The following is a 19,522-nucleotide window of genomic DNA, read 5'->3' as shown; positions in this document are numbered from 1 at the left end:
AGTCCGCACCGAAATGCCCTACAGCAAAACGCTCTACACCGAAAAGTACTAGACCCACTAGGGATGGGATCCTCCGTCACCTCTGCCGGTTTACGAACCATGATGATTCAGAACCACTGGTCTATGGAGCGCCATCCCTGATTTACAGAAAACGCTGCTCGTACTTCCCGTTGTCGCCATGAATCCGCCGAAACAACTAAAGATGCGAAATCAGATATTTATATTAAAATTGCTACTTCAATGACTACTTCTTTGAGCAGAACAAGGTATTTGTGCTCTCACAGCAGCAAAGAATCGTCTTCCAAACCAATGCTAAAAAAAAGCCAATGCAACTCGTTGGGAAGAGCAAGTGCCAAGCTCGCTCAAAACAGCTACATCGGTTGGTTCAGCTCCTTGTCGCAGGTGTGCCGGCTGGCTTCTGGATAATCTTTTCAAATCCTTTAAGCTTTCATTTTCCCCACCCCAAACTTGTAAAAAAAAAAAAAAAAACAAGAAAAAAAAAGCAGCTGGCAAAAAAATAAAAAAAAAAATCGGAAAATGGCGAGGAGGAAACGAGAGGTGATTTCATCCTTTCACAGTGGCGAGAAGGAAAGTGAGGGTCGGGTTCCTTCTCTCTGCTTGCGGGCCGGCCTTTAAGTTAAGTTCCTGCGTATCGACGCCAAAAGTAATTGGAGTAGAGTAGAAATTACACATTCGTAATAGTAATTGAGTAAACTACTAACTACTGGAAAAAGTAGCGAGTTACTTTGAAGTTACTTTCGAAGTTACTTTTTTATATTTTTGTGGTAGCAAAATGAACAGCAGTTTTGATCAATGAAAAACCCTGCGAGCCTAAAATAAATGCAGTCTATGTATGGCTTGCGTTTTCGCCAAAATAGTTTATTCGCTCGCAGAAGCAATTCACTTTCAAAGTTCTTGATAGGAGAGTTTTCCCCTTTTCCTTCTAAGGACGTCCCCAGCCAAGCTAAATAGACGTTCCACCGACGAACTGGATGGAACGGCAGCGTTGAATTTGAGAAACAGGCTGTGCAGGGTCGGGTAAGCGATTGTCGGCATCTTAGGTGTCCATGACTAAACATGTGAGGTTTGCCTCGGGTAGGAGGATCTTTTATAACAAACTTTCCTCCTTTTTTCTTCGTCAAGTTGAGATTGTTATGACTGGCCCCTCCTTAATCCGACGTCGTTCTGAGAGTACGCTGAGCGAATGCATTAGACCGTCAAGGATTCAAGTCTCGCGCCACGACGATGAGATGATCCGGATGACTGCGCGTCCCGTTGTAGTGCTAGTGCTACGCTACTGAAAAAAAAAAAAAATTGTTTTGGTGTAACAGCTGATGAACCGAAGTATACTTCACCGCTGATGCCGGGTCCAACAAAATGATCTCCCAAGGGTAACTCGCAATCCTCCCCGGCGACTACAATATTCTGATGCGGCTGACACGCCTGACAAGTAAATCGTTTTTTAACAAAGAGGAGGTCTCCCAGGCATGGATGGTCGGAAGGACGCGAAGAATTACGTGAACAAGCATCGTCGCTCGTATACAGTTGCAGCTGGAAGCGGGGACGTGCTCCCATGAACGGATTATCCGTGCCAGGGTTTGTGCGCGGGGGAGTCCGGCTTTGCAAAGGCGGCGCTGACGACAAGGCGAACATGAGAACAGGAGCCCAGCTGCGAGGTCATTCCAGTGGCGCCTCCCGTGGAACCTGCCGCTTGAGTCAGAACTCACTCAAGACAGACAACACGAAAACAATAACAACTCTCGGAGTGTCCCCGTCTTTCATGGTTGCAGCTGGAAACGCGGCGCCTGCGTGCATTACCGGATTAGGTCAATACCCGACCAAGGCTTGCTAAGCACCTCTCCCTGCGTTCGTGCGTGCCGGTGTTATGTTTTGGCTGCTCGTCGCCACCTTGGCCCAAGGACGCCTTCCCGAACAAGGGGGCCCCTTGTTCGGGAATGCCACTTTATCTGCCGGCGTCTTATTCATTTCTGCGCTCAAACTTTCGTGATGGGCAAAATTAGCACTATATAATTTCGAAAGTAGTTAGTAATTTGAGTAGAAGTTACCTGAAAAAAGTAGTTAAATTAAACTACTAATTACCCAAATCAAGTTGTAATTGAAAGTTACCAAGTTACTCGAAAAAGTAGTTAAACTACAGTAGTTTGAGTAGAGTAGTTGAACTACGTCCAAGTCTGCCCCAAGGCATGAGGCATCTCGCAGGCATTGAGCCCGTTAATGTCGGGCAAACGACGGAGTCCGAGTAGCTGGAATGTCGAGCCCCGAGGCTCAGCGCGGAGTGTTGCAGCCAGAACTCCACAATATGAAGGAAGAAGTGGAAGACGAAAAACACTCTCGGATCCTCTCTAGGAACATCCGCCGGATTCTCTACCTGATTTTTTACAGCGCAGCTCTTAGGCGCCCGTTTCCGGCTTGAGCGGCGCCGCCGTCGTCGTCGGCGTAACCGCGCGGTGCATGATGGGTAAATTTCTCCGCTAAATTTAGCGGAAAATTTCCCCGCTAAATCTAGCGGAAAATTTTCCCCGCTCTAATTAGCGGAAAATTTTCCCCGCCACATTTGGCGGAAAATTTTCCCCGCTAGATCTAGCGGAAAATTTTCCCCGCTATATCTAGCGGGAAAATTTTCCCCTAAATGGGAGGCGAGCAGGAGAGGAGGAGGGGCATAGCGTCATTCTCCGTACCTTCCCCTCCTCCTCCTCAAGAGCTGGGCTCTAATTCGGCGTTACAGGAAGTTGTAAACGGCTTTCATTTTTTTTTTTTTTTCATATTTAAATATATGAAGTCACACGGGGACCGAAGAAATGTATTTGCAGTACTCATAATCGACCACAACGTCTATAATACTTGGGCCACACGGGCAACTCGAAATCCGTGTGGTAAACGAATCGGCTCGCGATCTGCCGCGCGTGGAACGCCCCACGCTCGGAGTGTCGCGCGCTGATTGGCCGATCGTTTAAATATCATTCGTTGTAAATGGCATTCGAGTTGCCCGTGTGGCTCAAGTATAAGACACGGCATATATCATCGGTGTTGCTTTATACACCACACAGTTCGGTGATTACGTGTCAACACATCCAGTGATCCAGCGATCCACCCAGCCCTTACATTAGTCTGTGGATGTGTCTGCTGGGCAGGTTGGTTGTCTGCTCTACTCGGTTGGATGAGTTTTCATGCGTTTGCTTTAAATACAGTTGCACGACTGACGTATTTGCTCGGCGGATCTCTTTGCGCGCGTTTCTCACAGGTATTGTATGTTAGTCCGGTATCTAAGTATCTGACAAAGAAATTATGATATCCAACGAGATAACACATCCATCGAGTAAAAAAGAAGAACGTTCAAGTTACAAAAAAATAAAAAAAATAAAAGCATCACGCAAATTTGTCTCGGGAGTTCCGAGGCGTGGTTCTAAAAATGAATCTCTGCTCAGCGTCCGTTTTTCGTGGAGCGAAATGTGCCACCACCTGATGTCAGAAACAAGAGCTGGTGTATTCGAGATGCTCGCTATCCTGGATTGCCACGCCAATTCTTCTTGTCCTATTGGTCCATTATTATATGTCTGCATCACTTTTATATAGAGTTGCTTTGACAGGTGTGTTGTTTCGCAGGCTTGTCGGCTGGGTGGACGAAATGACGCGCCTTTCGAAATATTTGCTCGATGAATAATATGTTTTCACCATAGATATAAGGTGGAGTGAATGTAATGAGACGTAAGCAACTGTATCCACTGAGAAAATACATGCACCGTGCAGCTACATCCAAGCACATGTCAGCTTATCCAACAGTGCATCCAACACAATCCAACACACAGTGATGGATGTCTCCACAGGTGCACTCGTTCGGTGAATGTATTGAAACGCAATCCCCCTCCCCCCATTCCCTTTCATTTTTTTCCTACTCTTTTTATGTGTCTCATTTTCTTAAGACCCGTCACTTATGTTATTAGCCTAATTTCGACCCTTCTTTAACCGCAACAATCTTGACACCGATTCGCTTGTTGGTTTACGAGGGAAATCAACAATCACAGCAGTATTCTCTAGAAATATACTGCAATATCGAGCAATAAAACCAGTCATACAAAATTAAAGGAAAATTTAAATCTAGGCAATTCTTTCTTTATGCCAATAGACCGATCTCATTAAGCGTTCTACTCATACGTGATGAGGTTGGCGCCCGTGCAAGATAAAGGTCGTGCTGTCTCGTGCTCTGCTCGTGCAGAGCTCCAGCAGCGTTGTCGTGCCAGCAGAAAGACTACACTTCCCACTATGCATGGCGGCAGCGGCGGCGTATGCAAATTACCTGGTGAGATCGGTCTGTTCGTTGGACAGGGGAAAGATTCAGTGGAAAGACGGTGCGGTGCCAGTGTGACGTACGAACGGGGGTGCAGAATTAGCGAAGGGAAGAAAGTGGGAGGGTGGTGTCCCTGTAGGATGGGAGGGAAAGGGGACGGAGGAAGAAGGAAGGCGGGAAGATGCCGAGGCAGCGGTCGGAGAAACTTACCTCCCTCTGTGATCCATGTGAAGGTTCACCGCTCAGACTTAGTGGACGCAACAGTAAGCTCTTGAGGGGATAGTCTCAAAACCTTTATTCGGAGGAAAAAAATAAGAGACTTCCAGCACCGTTGGAAGAAGCGTAGCGTGTTCACCTATATGGATCAAGGATGGACCCGTCGGAGATCCATTGCCGCGGGAATGCCCCATTAAAATGTTGCTCGAACGACACTTTCCCACATCGCGAGATGAAAGGAGCAACAAATCCCAAGTTGTTGACAATTGTTTTCAGCTTCTCGACCGATGGCTGCGGTGGGGGGGCAGCGGCCAGTGGCGTCGGCAGGCCGCAATGGGGGCGACGTCGGCCAGCGCTGTCAGCGCGCCGGAGAGAGGGCGAAGATTTCACACTTCTCCGTCGTTGCGCCAGAAGTTCCCGGCGGCCGTCCTGTGTGCCGCCGCCGGCTGGCCGCTCCTTTGGCGGCGGATAATGCCCATCATGCAACGCGGTGCCCGCCCATCCCAATGATAGGTTTCTGGAAGTCGGTTGGGGGTCATTTTACGGGTTTCGGCGACTTCAAAGGGCCGTCGTCGAAACAAAACAAAAAAACTAAACGCCTCGGGCGAGGAGGGGGCGCTCCTCCGAAGGAGGAGGGGAAGCAGCACGCATAAAATAGCTTTGGTGCCCGCTCTGCGAGGAGAAGAAGAAAGCGACGCAGAAAGAGAGATCCGTACGGGGGCCACTACCACGCGCGCTCGCTCGGCCCTCCGACACCGCCAACGCTGTCTTCCGAGTGTCTCTGATAGTGGTCGCTGCCGTCCAATTTCCGCCGCCAGAGCGCGTCCACAGAAACCGGGGGGGAAGCAATATGGAACGCTCGCCGCTTTTTTTTTCTTTTGTTCCGCGACACCTGGCAAAGCTCATTGCCCAGACGGAGGAGTGCGAGGGTTGGAGAGGAGCGACCCGTGGTCCTGACCGGCATTGTTTGGGCGCGGAGTGGCCCGTATCGTTTTTGCCTAGCGGTGCTTGATCGGACGGCGGAAGAGCGAATGAAAGACGTTCGCCGGCACGAACTCGACCGTCTCAACTGATAATAGGAGCGAATAAGGACTTGCAAGGTCCTCGTTGTGGGTTGCACGCAACAGATAACGCTAGGCGCCAAGCTCGCGCTCAGAGATCAGGGGCAGATTCAGCTCAGTCCAGAGGGCGGCTGGTGCCGGGCTCGAGTAGCTACAGTAGTTGCTTCAGGCTACCCAATTTCGCGTAACGCAATCCCATGAGTCGTCTTATATTATGTTTATAATATATTCAAACTTGGCTCTTTATTTCGCAGATGACGATGATGATGATCATGATACCGTCTCTGAAGCTCATAAAAAAAAAAAAAAAACAAGTACACGTGACGAGACAGACAGTGAGAGGATTTCTTGAGCACAACGAGCACGTACCACGTGCCAGCAAGCGTTGTACCGGGTTCCACGCGGCGGCGTGTGCTTCCAAAACACCTCTGATTGGATACATTTCGTTTCTTGCGCATTAATAAGACAGATAGGAAACGCTCGAAGGTCGAGGTGGAGTGGGGGAGTGGTTGGCACACCCTACCGTACATTGGGACGCCCAGAGTTCAAATCCTAGCTCCGCCGTTTATATTGCCTTTCGGCGGTTTCGTAAAACAGTGATTCATTCGGACAAGTACGGTTCATTCATCTGCCTACTTTCGGTTTCATCATATATGACAGTGTTTACTTAAAAAGGAAAATAACAACAACGAAGCAACAACTGCAACCTCCCGAGCATCGTAAAAAAAAAAAAAAAAAAAAAAAAAAATCGATCGGAAAGGAACGCCATCAACGTGGGTTCTTGGTGCGGCTACCCCGTGAGAGATCTCTGGACCGAAAAAAAAAATAAATAAAGCGCAACATTGGAGACCGTGGGCCCGATGGAGCGTCGAAAGCAGCGTCCAGTTGTAGCGAACTCTGGGGTCCCCCACTCCCCGGTCGGGCGGCATGGCTACGGTGTAGCAAGGAGTCCCCATCCAGTGGGCCCCCCGGCTCGCCTCAGTCCTCGCCCAGCTGCGGCCAGCCGGGCCGCACGGGCGCCCCGAGAAGACCGAACAAAACCAACCCCCGCCAACCCCTGCGAGGCAAAGTGCGCTGATCCAGCGCCCATTGGCTGGCCGGGCACTTCCTTTGGGCCAGCCGCCGCCGCTCCGCTCCCCCAGAGGTCGCTGGCAGCGGCGCCTTTCATTGATTTCGAGTGTCAAGCGGCCTCTCTACTACAGGCGCTGGATCGGGCCCGACCTCGGGGCGACATCGCTGTTCTCGACATCTCGTGGCGACGACGCGTTTCACCCGGCGAACTTTTTCCGAAGGAGAATGTAACGCACCCAGTGCGTCCGTGTCTGTCAGCCGCCTCTGCGCCATGGGCAAAGTCCAGAGCAAGCACGGTGAGTCGTCCGACCCGTGGGACTCCTCGCGCGCGCGTACCAACTCCTCGAGGGCCGCTCTGTTTTGGGAGGTGGGGGGCGAACGAACGAAGCCGCCGCCACGGCGGTCGCCCCCTTTCATCGTGCGCCTTGAACTCTGGGACGCTGTGTCGACGGCTTCGAGAAGCCAGAGGGGTTCCATGGAGCGTTCGTTCGCAGCTAACCGCCTGCTGCGCCTTGGATCGAATTGGTCGCTCAGGTGCACGTCAGGTCGGGTGATATATTTCCAGCGCAACTTCTAAGGCGCCGCCCGTCTTATCTCGGCGGCGAGTATCTTTAAAGAACCACTCGAATGTTGTTGTTTACCGTGCACTCGTAGCGCGCAGCCCCGAGGGGACTGGACCACGTTTCCAAACCTAGATTATGGCAACGGGTGAATTCGAGGAAAGAGGAGTATCGCGCCCAGGGACGCCCGTTTGCAGCCGCCGCAGCCTTCCTGCAACGCCGCTGCCCAGACTGCTCCGGTTTTTACCCAGAGCGCGCGTACACGATTGACCCTCTCCAACCCTCCCATCCCTGTTTCCTAACAACGCTAACAACCACGCGCGGCATACCGCGTTTGTCGTAACCCAGTCGTGTGTGTGTTGGCAAAAATCATTGACGCGTTTTTGTTTTTTGTTTTTACTAGAGGGTTACGTTTTTGTATTCCCAATAATAATATGGGTTTGGCCATATTATTACCCCGATTTTGATTTTGTTCGCAATTTTCCAGTGTACTGATGTCGGGGCTCAATCCCGTTCGCTGTATTACTCGGCAATGAATGTAAATTTCGCGTAACAAAGCAGTTAGTGCGTATTTGTGTGTGTGTGTAGAGGGTTGGCAGAAAAGGGGGGCGGGAGGGGGGGGGGGGGGCATGCTGAAAACTACTGTCATCTGCTGCAGTATAAGTTTCTATGCTCGTTGGAGCACGCGTTTCTCACTCTTGCATATCTTGTCCCCACATCTAAAAAAGAGGAAAGAAAAAAAAAATTCAGTATTTTAATGTTGTGTTGTCGACCAATCGTTGCAGTGAGTTCCGCTCATGCTGACTGCAATGCGATCAGCATACAATCGGGCAGCGCTGCAGCGCCGAACGATAATTGCTAAAGAAGCCAATTTCCCCGCAACTGAATTCCTCTCTCTGGACGGCGTCGACCCAGCGCTGCGCGGTCGCTCCGTCGATCACGCTCCTCTACCTCCGTGTTTATGGTGTGTGTGCGTGCGGGGGGGGCTTCCAAGTACCTGAACGCTGGATCGCATTGAAAAATAGACAGAAAGACTGTGATGCAAGCCTCCGAAAGTTGCTTTCGCTGAAACTGTTCTGTCGGCATCTTTATAGCCTCTCTTTGCGTTCATTATTTTTTTTAGGGGAATAAGGGGGGGGGGGGGGGGGAGGGGGAGGAGGAGGAGGAGGAGGAGGAGGAGGAGTGGGGAAGGAGACGCTCTTTTAAGAGTGGCGCGCGCACTTGGTTGAAGGTTGTCTCCTTCCAGGGTGGATACGCTCGCTGTTCGTTTTGCTCCACTTCACAAACGGCGGGTGTCGAAACGTCATGCGTGGGTCACGGCACCGAAACACCGGTATCGCAGTTGTCGACGAAGCCGCGCTTTTCTGATTAGAGTTTTTTCTTCATTTTTTTGTACGCTTCTCCTTGTTCACGCCGCCCCAGATTTTTTTTTTTTTTAATCTGTTTTATTTAGATGCAATATTAACGTCGTATGGCAAAAAAGGAGGTGGAGTTTACTTATCCGTTAAATTCATTACACTCAAGATGACTGGCGTAATTGTTTTAGAATTTATTTTGCGACGCGTCGGCCTGATTGGCAAAAATACAACGAACTTTACTGACAATGTGCCACTCCTAGGCCATGTAAGAATAACAATCAATCAATCAATCAATCAGTATTTATTATAGTGTCCAGCAACAACCTATCGGTCTTACTGCTGACGTACTTTAATAAAACACACACAACGAGAGAGAGAGAGTAAATCAAGTTCAAAGCAGCAACACTGCCTACATGTTTGATACTAACATAACAGATTCAGAGAGCAGTTCAAGTTACAAGACAAACATAGAGCCCAAAGCATAGACGCGAACCTGACATTCATATTTTAAGCAAGTAGAAAAAAAAAATATTGCACCGAGTTTACGGATATTTTTTTAGCCATTTTCCAGCATGAACACGTTTCTTTGTGACTCGGCCCGCGGAAAAGATATCAAGTGTGTCAGAGTAGAGATTATAAAACTCAAGCCGACCTATGGATTGTGTTTCGTTGGCTAAAATATCGAGAGATATCAAAGGATGACTGGAGTCGTGTGGGCACACGTGGAATTCTAAACAGCTTCTTTGTTTCACCCCAAAGTCCAGACGCAGATGACCGTATATACGAGCTCATGGGAGTCGGGACCAATCAGACAGCCTCGCAAGCGCGCCATCTTGGTGCTCCTCATGCTTCTGGATGTGTTCTATCATCGCTCAACTAATCAAACAGAAAAGGCCTAAGGACTCGCGCTTTTGACGCATGCTTCATTGCTTCTACCTCGTAGCGCCAGCTGCGTTTAAGCTGAAATGAAGTATAAGATAATATTAATAAAATTATGATTATGATTATTATAGTAGCAAGCAGGGACGAGGAAATAGTTATAAAGGTATCAAAATACAAATGCAAAATACTATGACGAAAGTGTGTTTAAACACATATGCAACGCAATTCTGGAGAAAGTATGAAATACAAAAATCACATACAACGAGAGGTATCCGGGCGTGTTCAAATGCTTTCCCGAATGAATTAACCCCCCATATTGTTCTGAGTTTAAAAAAAAAAAAAAAAAAAAAATTGTAAGAAAAAAAGTATATATATATATATATATATATATATATATATATATATATATATATATATATATATATATATATATATATATATATATATATATATATACACAGGGTGTTTCACGAAAGGTGGACAAATTCGATATTGCAAAAACTACGCGTCGCAACCAAAAAAAAAAAAAAAGGCTTGTGTCGTTTTGGTACTAGGCCAGGGACCTATTTAGGAAAATTATTAAAGTCCGGGATAATTAAGTTGTTAATTATTTTGCGTAATTAACTTTTTTTTTTAAATATTGGGTTTAAGGGCATGGTTTCAACTAGAAAATTGCTCAGCACCATCAAAAAACCCTAAATCAACAAATTGCGTGAAACACCCTGTATATATATATACATATATACTGCACCCCCTTCCCCATTTTTTTTCATTCACACACACACACACACACACACACACACACACACACACACACACACACACACACACACACACACACACACACACACACGTGTGTGTATTGTGTGTGTGTGTGAGAGAGAGAGAGAGAGAGTGAGAATGAAAAAAAAATGGGGGAGGGGGTGCAGGCTCAGCAGCTGTCGGATGAAAAAAATCTGTTTAATAAACTGGTGAAATCAGATTGAAATATTTATTGGTAACAATTTTCAACACAATTAATTATGGGATAATATAGAGGAAGTGTAAAGCAAAAAAAGTATACAATTCTGGTGGACTTGCGTCGACGTTTCGGCGGTAGCATTTCTTCCCTACTGCAACACGCAGTTGACGCGCAAGGAAAAGGAACGCGATACTCTGCCAATACGGAGTTGGCGGCGCAAGCAAAAAGGAACGCGATACTCTGGCTCTGCAAACAGGGCCTATTGTCACTCTAGCTGCAGCTACCTGGGCCGCCTCTCTCCTGCCTGGTGCCGGGACAAAGACACGCGTCCATCTTTTCACACTGTGCCCCTTTGCTCTTGTTCACGTAACCTTAGACTATAGCCGGCGGTCTGGATCAATAAGGAAAAAGATGGCGGCGCCAGCTATCATCGCATTCGCAACAAGCAAGAGTCACGCTCGTTTAAACAAACTTTTCTTTGTGCTCTTTTTTTTTTTTTTCGAGGCAAGAAGGCAGGGTTTTGCTTTCTTCGTATTGTATGCCCTCTCCGAAATTCGCCTCCTTCCCAATTCTACATACAAAACCTGAAAGTATAAAACAGAGAGGACGTGTGTGCTCGTCCTCTCTGTTTGCTCGTTATACTTTCAAGTTTTGTATCTATTAACCAACACGCTCGTTTTCAATTGTAAAATCCCCAATTCTGCCGCCCAAACCAAGTTCGCCATTGAACGACTGAAACAAATGAAGTTTCCGTTGCGAACGGTCACCGAAGTGTGCGGTGTGAGGACGGCTCGAAGTGTGCGGACGGCTCGAATATTTCCAGTGGAAGTATCTTGCGTCTAGATATATATGTACGATTTCAAGAAGCGTGCATATTGAAAGACATTGACGGCCTTGACCATAATATGGCAACAAAAGGGACATCGCTGGACGTATGGTTGCGGGATCCCAAGAAAGCGGCTGTTGAGAACGAAAATCCACTGAAAATCTCGGGAAACGCGAGTGCAGCACTAGAGGGGTAGCACTCAGTTGGTTGAACGACGTTTTATCCAAGTCCTGCCCCCAAATTTTCATCGAAAGGCTCATTAGCAAATGGTCGGCCGCCGCGAAGCGGCGTGTACGGGTGGGCCAGGTGGGTTAACATTTTTGTAATGAGCCGCCGCGTAGTGTCGCCCCGAAGCGGCGTGCGAAGGGGGGGGGGGGGGGGCGGTGGGTTGACACGCGCCCCAGTGATACATCATTCGCTAAAACGTCGATTCGCTCAAATGACCGCTGTTCACTAAAACGTCATTCTCTCATGTGATATGGACCCTCACTAGAGAATCTTGGACGAGGAACCACCCAGAAACTCGAGAAACCTGTTAGACACTCATTTGTGTATTTGAGGGGGAGGGGGGGGGGGGGGGGGGAGCAGTTTGTCACATTCAAAATGGCTTAAAGGGACCATGAGATGAATTTTCGGCTGGGAGAAATTGGGATTTTAATACTAATCGCATATCGTTTAGTGCGCCAAAATAAAACTAGTGCACGAGCGTAGAAACCCCAAAGCCTGCTTTTCGGTACTAAAATTTGAAAATATAGCGGACTATTTCGTACCTCCTGTCCTTCGAAAGCTCTCCGCCTATTCACTGCGATGCATGCGCGGGGCTAAGCACGTCAGCCGAACCCAGCTCACGCATTGCACACGAGCACCGCGTCACTCGCACGTGTGTGCTCGTCAACAATCAATCCGTCGACGATTATTTGAATTCGCGTTCGCGGCCCATGAGTGCCGTGACGGCTTGGGAATGACGAGTTCCTAGGTGTGCTTAAAAAAAAAAAAAAAAAAAAGCACGGCGGATGCTTGGAGTCATCGCCTCCCGCGCCCAAGCACATCACGACCGCGTGATTTCTCGTTTCACTAAGGAGGAAGAAGTTGAAAAAATCATTTCATGAGCCCTTTAATCGCTTTGCGTATACATAATACTTGTATATCCAATAATTGTATTTCCAACATTTCCAATATTTGTATTTCGAATATTGCCGATTTCTGGTAGCAAATTTCGAAATCACCAAAGAAGACATGTATGGAGAAAATCGCCGCAAAGTACAGTACATTACAAAGCTGAGTTGCAATTAAATTTGGAACGGATACTCATTTGAGCATCATCTGAGACACCGTCAGCGAAAATCAGGAATTGTCAAGTTTCAGTCTGCCTGGAAAAGTCGGGGATTGATACTTCAAGCAGACTTTTGCCAATAAAAAATAAATAAATAAATAAATAAATAAATAAATAAATAAAAATTAATTAGCGTTACTTGATCGCACAATGAGTTCATAAGATCTGGTAACAAAATTTCGGTGTACCGTGCACCTACAATCCTCTCGGTAAGGCAAGAATCATGGGTGTCTCCAAATACGATTTTTTTTTCTTTTTACGCTTGCAGTGGGTTATTATCTTTAATAACACATCGCCGTCGACAGTATCCGATTTTCTTTCCTAGCGAGAGCTTTGAAAACTCGGAGAACTTGAAAATTTAATTGTGGCGTCGTGCGAAACGCGTCAGGCGCGTCACTGAAGACGAGTGGAAGCAGCCCTCGTCTGCAATGCATGCCCCCCCCCCCCCCCCCCTCTTCCCCTTTTCCCCTCCCCTGCCCCCCCTCTTCCTCGTTCATTTCCAAACTCCCCGCGCGGTTCCGCTCGCTTCGTCCCATCCTCGTTTTCAGTGGCTCTGGTTGTTCTCGCTTCGGTGATACGCGTATCGCCGCAGAGCGGAATAAACCTCGACGCCGGAGAAGCCGGAGGGGTTGGTCGTTCGCCTCGGCGTTTCGGCATAGGAGCAGACTACGGTCCAAGTCGAGGCACACTGATGGCCCTGCAAGTGCCTGGGGTCATCCGCCCTCGAAGAAGGCGGCCCTCTTTCAACCGCGTTCTCCCGTTGTTGTTTCCTTTGTGTGTGCGTGCTTCGTCTCGTCGCCCGTTGTTGCAGTCGCGGAGTAGCGCGGGGGCCAGAATCAAGATCGACACGCGCGCGCAAATACAGAAACGAGAGAAGTCAGCTAAATATAGGGAGCTCCTCGACCGCGGGGCTCCCGCTGCGAATCGGGGCTCGCGGAGGGAGTCGTCGTGGCCTCCTTGCAATTCCGATGCAGCCCGCCGACGGTCGGCGTGCCCGCACAAACGACGATCCACAAATTGTCACTCCCCCTCCTTATACTCTGTGACTTCGTCCTGGCGGCGGAGGGCGTCGTGACTTGAGCTACGCTGTCGGGGCTGTGAACTTCTCTCCCCTCCCCCCCCTAGTGGTGGGTGGAAGTTGGCGCCGAGCCAAGCGGAACCTGGTGAATCGATCGCAGTGTCGGCGGCTCCCCCGCCCCTCAACCCGAAATTACTTTGTAAACCGACAAAATCTGATTTCTGGCTGCGCCATTGCTGTTGCCACGGCCACGAGTCAAATGCCCCCGAAATATCTCGCGTGCGTGCCGTCCCCTCGCTTCTATTCGCCGTCCTTAGTAGCTTTCAAAGGTTTCTTACTACTCGGAAGAGGGCGTCGATCATAAGGCGGTGTCTTTCATGTCGAGTGACTCAGACCTTCGGTATCTTTGGTAGGGAAGCCATTCACCATTTCTCCTTTAAAAGGGTAAAAGTGCGAACTGAAACACGTGCGACAAGGACAGGCGCCTGTCCTTGTACGTGTTTCTTGTTTCGTCTTTGTTTCAGTTCGCGCTTTTAGCCTTTTAAATGATGGGAACTAACTAGACCAAGTTTTATTGCACACTTTCTCCTACACTTGGAGCGTAATATCCACGTCCAGGCTAGATGATTGCCGATTCGATTTCGAACCTGTCCACGATTCGACGCTATATACATTTCTTGTGTTTTTTCCTCAAAGTCTTCGCCTGCTATAGAACCCTTTTACTGTTTAGGTTGTGTTTACACACACAATCATGTTTTTCAAAGGGGAAGTCTCTACTGGGAACAATGAAGAAGTCGTCGGCGGAAGGCATGGGTTTTCACTTCTTTGGACTCTAGACTTTGTTCCAAACTGATTACAGTTTCATGGTGTCAAATGATGAATGCATTGGAAGCTCGCTTCAGCACCCGCGCAGCAGCAGGAAACAAATGCTCGACATAGTCCATTTTTAGGGTTCCCGCTCGACCTGCAAGCCTACCTTCCATTGACGTCACGGCACTCAAAAGCGCGGGTATATTTTAATGTTGTTTTTTTGCATCATTTTGACTTGTCCATTGCACAATAACTATTCTGAATTTCGCGATACTAAATAGCATACCAGAAAGAGTAAAGGCCAGTGATTCCGAAAATATAGTTGGGGTAGGTCGAAAATCGCCGGAGTGTTTCCGAGCCTGTTGATGGGAAAATTTCTGGGACGATGGAGTCCTACAGAAATCACGTCGTTGGGGATTTAGCGAGGTCCCTATGTTGCGCTATTCAACGCATAAGAGAAGATCGCTCGTCTTACAGCAGTAATATAAAATAATCAACAAATCTCTCTAGAACTAGCCATAAAACATTTTATTGTGATATCGTGGGGAGTGTTTGTCCTATCGTTTGACCGGAAGTTCGCGGGGACGTAAAATGCGAACAACGCCTTCTTCCAATGCATAAAAAAAAAGAAAAAAGGTTGCGTTGGGTTTTCAGTGCAACTCGCGCGTGTGCCTCTATTTTCCATTCCCGCGTGCCTGTGACGGTTCACTTGAACGAGACTCAACACCTGCCGTCTTTGCTTGCTTTCGGGTTTTCGTGAGTCCACGATATATACTATGTTGACCCTTAAGCTGATACTGCAGCCAAAGCTACAAGCGCGAGCCTCTACCTTAATCCCTAAAAAAAGAAAAAAAAATGCAAACTGTGTTGGAAGTTTGAAATGCCGCGGAAACACACACTCTGTATACCGACTCCATCCGTTGGATCAAGACAAATTTCAATTTTAATTGCTTTTGTATGCTTGCCAAAACCAACGTAACTGGTTTCGCTGCGCGCACGTCGCCCATACTTGTCCGTGCACGACGCTTCCTTTTTCGACTTCTCCCAGCTCGCGTCGAACGGTGAGCGACCCCGAGCCGCGTGGTGGAGACGGCGAGGGCGTTCTGTGCTTGTCCGAAGATCGACGGGACGACGCTCCATTTTGATTCACCTAGTAGGCGGCGCCGTGCCAACCCTCGAGGCGCATCGGCGGAAGAGGACTCGGGGTACCGTCGGCGGCGGGGTACGAGGGATTTGGGCTACGGTGGGCCTCGTCCCATCGACGTACAACTCGCGGCACGGCCATCAGGCACTGCTGAGACATTGATGGATGGGCGGAGGGCTCGTAGCACGCGCTGCGCTCTGCGCTTGCGTGGCGTGCCTTCCGTATAGCTGCGGCGTTCTTTGAATGGGGGGGAAAGGCGCGGATTAGCTCCAATTGTGACTGATGCCTCAAAGCAACGTCGCGGAGGACGGGCTCGTTCGTTGAACGCACGTGGCTCGGGAATATTGGGACCCGTGGCGCCTGGACGTGGTGGGTGCGCGCGCGGATCTTGCAATCGGTTTGTAGAAGAAGCCCATTGACGCCCAGAAAAGTTTTCCGGTCCGATATATATATATTCGTAAAAAAAGGGGAAAAAAAAGGGATTTGCGTTAGGCCACATTTTCCGTAATCGCCAGGATCGCAACGGTTGGCGCTTCACGGTTTGCGAGTTTCGTCGGATCAACGGTCGGTCGCCACAAAAGCGCGCTCCTCTCGTTTTTTTTTTTTCTTTCTTTTTTTCTGGGATTTCCCCTTCGAGATGTTGACACTGCTCGGTCCGAGACGACGGCTTGGGTGACCGCATTCCAGGCTTTGGCGGCGTACCCAAAGCGTTCCGACGGCTCTCTTTGTTCCGGAGAGAACGCCGCCGGGCGGCGCGCAAAGAACGGCCGCCTCCGACGACAGCTCTTGTTTCTGCCGCCTCCGGGGGTCGCCGCTCCGGGCTCCGTTGTTCTTCGCGCCCGGTGTCGACATGTTGCACGGCGAGACGGTTTCGGTTTCACTCAGGCTCCGTGCGGAGGTCGTCGACTGCACCCTCCCTGCACGCCTCTAGACAGTCGAAAGGACATTTTGTTGCCTCGTGTATTGTTCTTTCCAGTTTCTAGTGGTACGAGTTTTTTTCGCTCCCAATTTTTCTCGTGGTACCGCGAAGTCATACCTAGCTGCACGCACGTTTTTTGCGAGTTTCTTCGTAAGACGGGGGATGGCCTTCGGCTAAGCGGGGTGTTTTGTCTTTTTTATGCTTAAGTTCTAGGGTTATAGGCCGTACGACTTTACATTAGTGTGATAAAACCTTCTGGGATTGGTTGCGTCGACGGTCCCAGTATACTAGTCGCGGAGAGCGGTAGGTGAAATCACTAAGCACTCTGCTGGCTGCTGGAATAAAGAGATGTAATCTTATCAACCTTGAATAAAAGAAAAAAAAAATCTAATGGGCATATACTGCTAACAGAAGAAAGCTCCTATGGCAAATTTCACTAGAAATTCACAGCCTAAATTTAGAAAGGGAAACAAAACGTTGGTATTTTGATATTGCATTGAATATGCATGAATGAGAAAACGTAAAAATGAGCAGCTATGTTTATCTTGCGAAGAATACCCACTGAGCACAAAACATATTTTCAAGACACGTTCTATGGGGTTCTAGTAGTGAGTTTTTAAGGCGGTAGCTTTACGCGAGACACTTTGCAGAGATTTCGACCTCGTAGGGTGTCGTCGCAGCTACGGAAAAACGCTCCTCTCTTGGCGCGAGGCCAGGGAAGCCGGGTTTTCCCGACGAAAAGAGACTCTTTCGTGTTGTCTGCTTCAAACGCTTGTTTTCAAACATTCCTCGCGTTATGCGAAATCCCACTTCTGCAGTATCCAGTTGCTACGCGTAATGGTGAATGGTTTTAGAAACTTCCACCGCACTTACCCACTTGACGGAGCACTCGTGGCAGTCGTCAGTGGCATCCACGTCGGCTATAAGAATTAACCACGTTGCACCCCCGTCCTGAGGTGAGTGACGGCACCATTCCACCCGCGTTGCGCGACCTACAGCTATCGATTTCGTTTCTTTGCACATTATAAGCGAAAATTACGATTTTTTTTTTTTTTGGGGGGGGGGGGGGTATTTAATTGGCAATATGGATATATGTTACAATTCAAAGTATGGTCATTGCCTTTAGATGCTCTCCACTCGGCACACTCTAAGCACTGGATATACACTTTCTAACATAGCAGATACATTTCGCTTCCAAATTGAACTGAAATATAGGCACTGGATATACACTTCCTAACATAGCCAATAGATACATTTCGATTCCAAATTGAATTGAAATATTTCTTTTTAAACCTCGTTTAAAACAAATTTCACCACATGTGATAAAAACTGTCCCCTCTACATACACAGTGAGCACCCATTTACCAAGTTTTCCAGGCCCATGTTTTTCTCCAACGATTTAAATCACATTCCTTAGTAATTTAATGTCAGATTAAACTGATCTCATGCACCAGGCAAGTCCACTCAATGTGCTCATTTTTGGCCATAATTTGGAAATCTGAGATTCCTTGAAATCTCCTTAAAATTAAACTTACCTGCATAAAAAAAAAAAAAATACTTTTTGCGGTATTTCAGATTGCAATGTTTTTAAAGGGCCCCAACGAGCAATCTGCACATTGGTGCTCTTAGGTGCTATCACGCACATTGGTGCTCATAAAGTTGTGGAAATGGGCAGCTGAGCAGAAATGAAGAGGAAGAGTGACCAGAAACTAAGAAGCGTCAATGTACTGCAGCAAAAAGGAAAAAGAAGAAAACGAGGTATTAAATGGTCAAAGGCACAAGTAATTAGGCCTTTTCTCGGTACCATCTAACGGAAGAAAGCTGAGTTATCACCGAGGCTCTTGCGTGACACATCTCCTGGCTTCCCCATTTCCCTTCACCCCCAAAATAGACATGAAACAACAAACAAACTGTATGCCAACGGCTGTTTTATTTGTCTTCACTCCTATCTTGGTCGGCAAATTGCTGAGTCAATACTAATACCAGTAATAGTGCTCAATAATTTTTTTTTCTCGTTGATTTTGCGAACTTTAAACCTCCGAAAACTTATCGCTCAACCTGCCAACCTGGATTTCAGGCACGCTCGATTTTGTTTTATCGCGGGACGCCTCTGTATTCAACGAAATCAGCATAGACTCAGCAACTGCTTGTCAAGTGGGGTTGTGACGACAAATATCGAACAGCAGCTGAAGCCTCGATAATGGTTGAGCTTTCTTCTGATAGATAGCGCGGCAGACCTTGGAAGCCACGCGTTCCTCCGGTCTTTTTCATATCGTCCGCGACCGTGCTTAGCAGTAGGCGTTATAATGGGACAGAGTAGGTAGGACCTTCGAGCGCCAATCGAATCACGAATTGTGTTTCTATAAAAACGAATTCGCTAAAAGGAGGCTCTTCGCCATTTTCTCTAAATGCATTTCTCCATAGAGGGATTCTATATAAACGAGGGCCTCTAAACCGGCGTTCGCTAAAATGAGATTCGATCAAATGGATGCCTCCGGTCGCACCGTGCGATGATTGGCTCACGCAGCGGTCAGACATCGATGGAAAAATCGACGTTGGGAAAGCGGAGATCACAAAACACAGGTTATCGGGCTGGTGGCATAAGTCGAGGGAAGAATGCAGTTTGTGCTTTTACTTTCAATCCGGCGAAACGTGGACTCCACCGGATTGCGAAGGGGCCATCACCGTCCCACGGATTGTAACTTTTGGTTGTGGAGAGATGAATGCTTGTGCTTGGCGGCGACATGATATTCTTTGCCCTTCTCCATTGGATCAGAATTGAATCGGAGCTTAGTTAATTGTCGGATTTCGAAGCTGTGGCTAGGTGGCAAATTTGAAAAGACGGTTCGCATTTCAAAGTCCAGTTGCTTAGGGTCGAAAGAAACAAGCGTCCCTTGGCCGAATGACACAACGCGTTCCCTTCCTGGTCCCTTCGTCCGAGTAGCAACCGTGTCCCCCCCTCCCACTCCGCTGCGTGCGTCCTGCCAAGCCCTGCCAACACGCCCTGCACGCTGGGGAGTACTCCTCGGAAGGAAGGAGAGGCGCGAAGCACGCCGA

General features: G+C 48.3%; 1 protein-coding gene across 2 annotated transcripts in view; it reads left to right on the top strand.

Annotated features, from left to right (window-relative positions):
• The first annotated feature begins 6,563 nt into the window (after nt 1-6,563).
• LOC8032497 (protein naked cuticle homolog 1) overlaps nt 6,564-19,522 on the top strand; it is a 48,225-nt gene continuing 35,266 nt past the window's right edge. The window contains exon 1 of one of the 2 annotated variants that reach the window (XM_029989778.3): nt 6,564-6,950. In XM_029989778.3, the coding sequence (XP_029845638.2) occupies nt 6,926-6,950 (25 nt within the window). In that variant the 5' untranslated portion in view covers nt 6,564-6,925. The remainder of the gene's footprint in view (nt 6,951-19,522) is intronic. The other variant, XM_029989777.3, reaches the window with a different exon arrangement.

Source organism: Ixodes scapularis, unplaced genomic scaffold, assembly GCF_016920785.2.
Source record: "Ixodes scapularis isolate PalLabHiFi unplaced genomic scaffold, ASM1692078v2 PGA_scaffold9__187_contigs__length_104089568, whole genome shotgun sequence".
Lineage (NCBI taxonomy): Eukaryota > Metazoa > Arthropoda > Arachnida > Ixodida > Ixodidae > Ixodes > Ixodes scapularis.
Note: the sequence above shows the minus strand (reverse complement) of the source record. Positions and strands in the feature narration are given on the sequence as shown.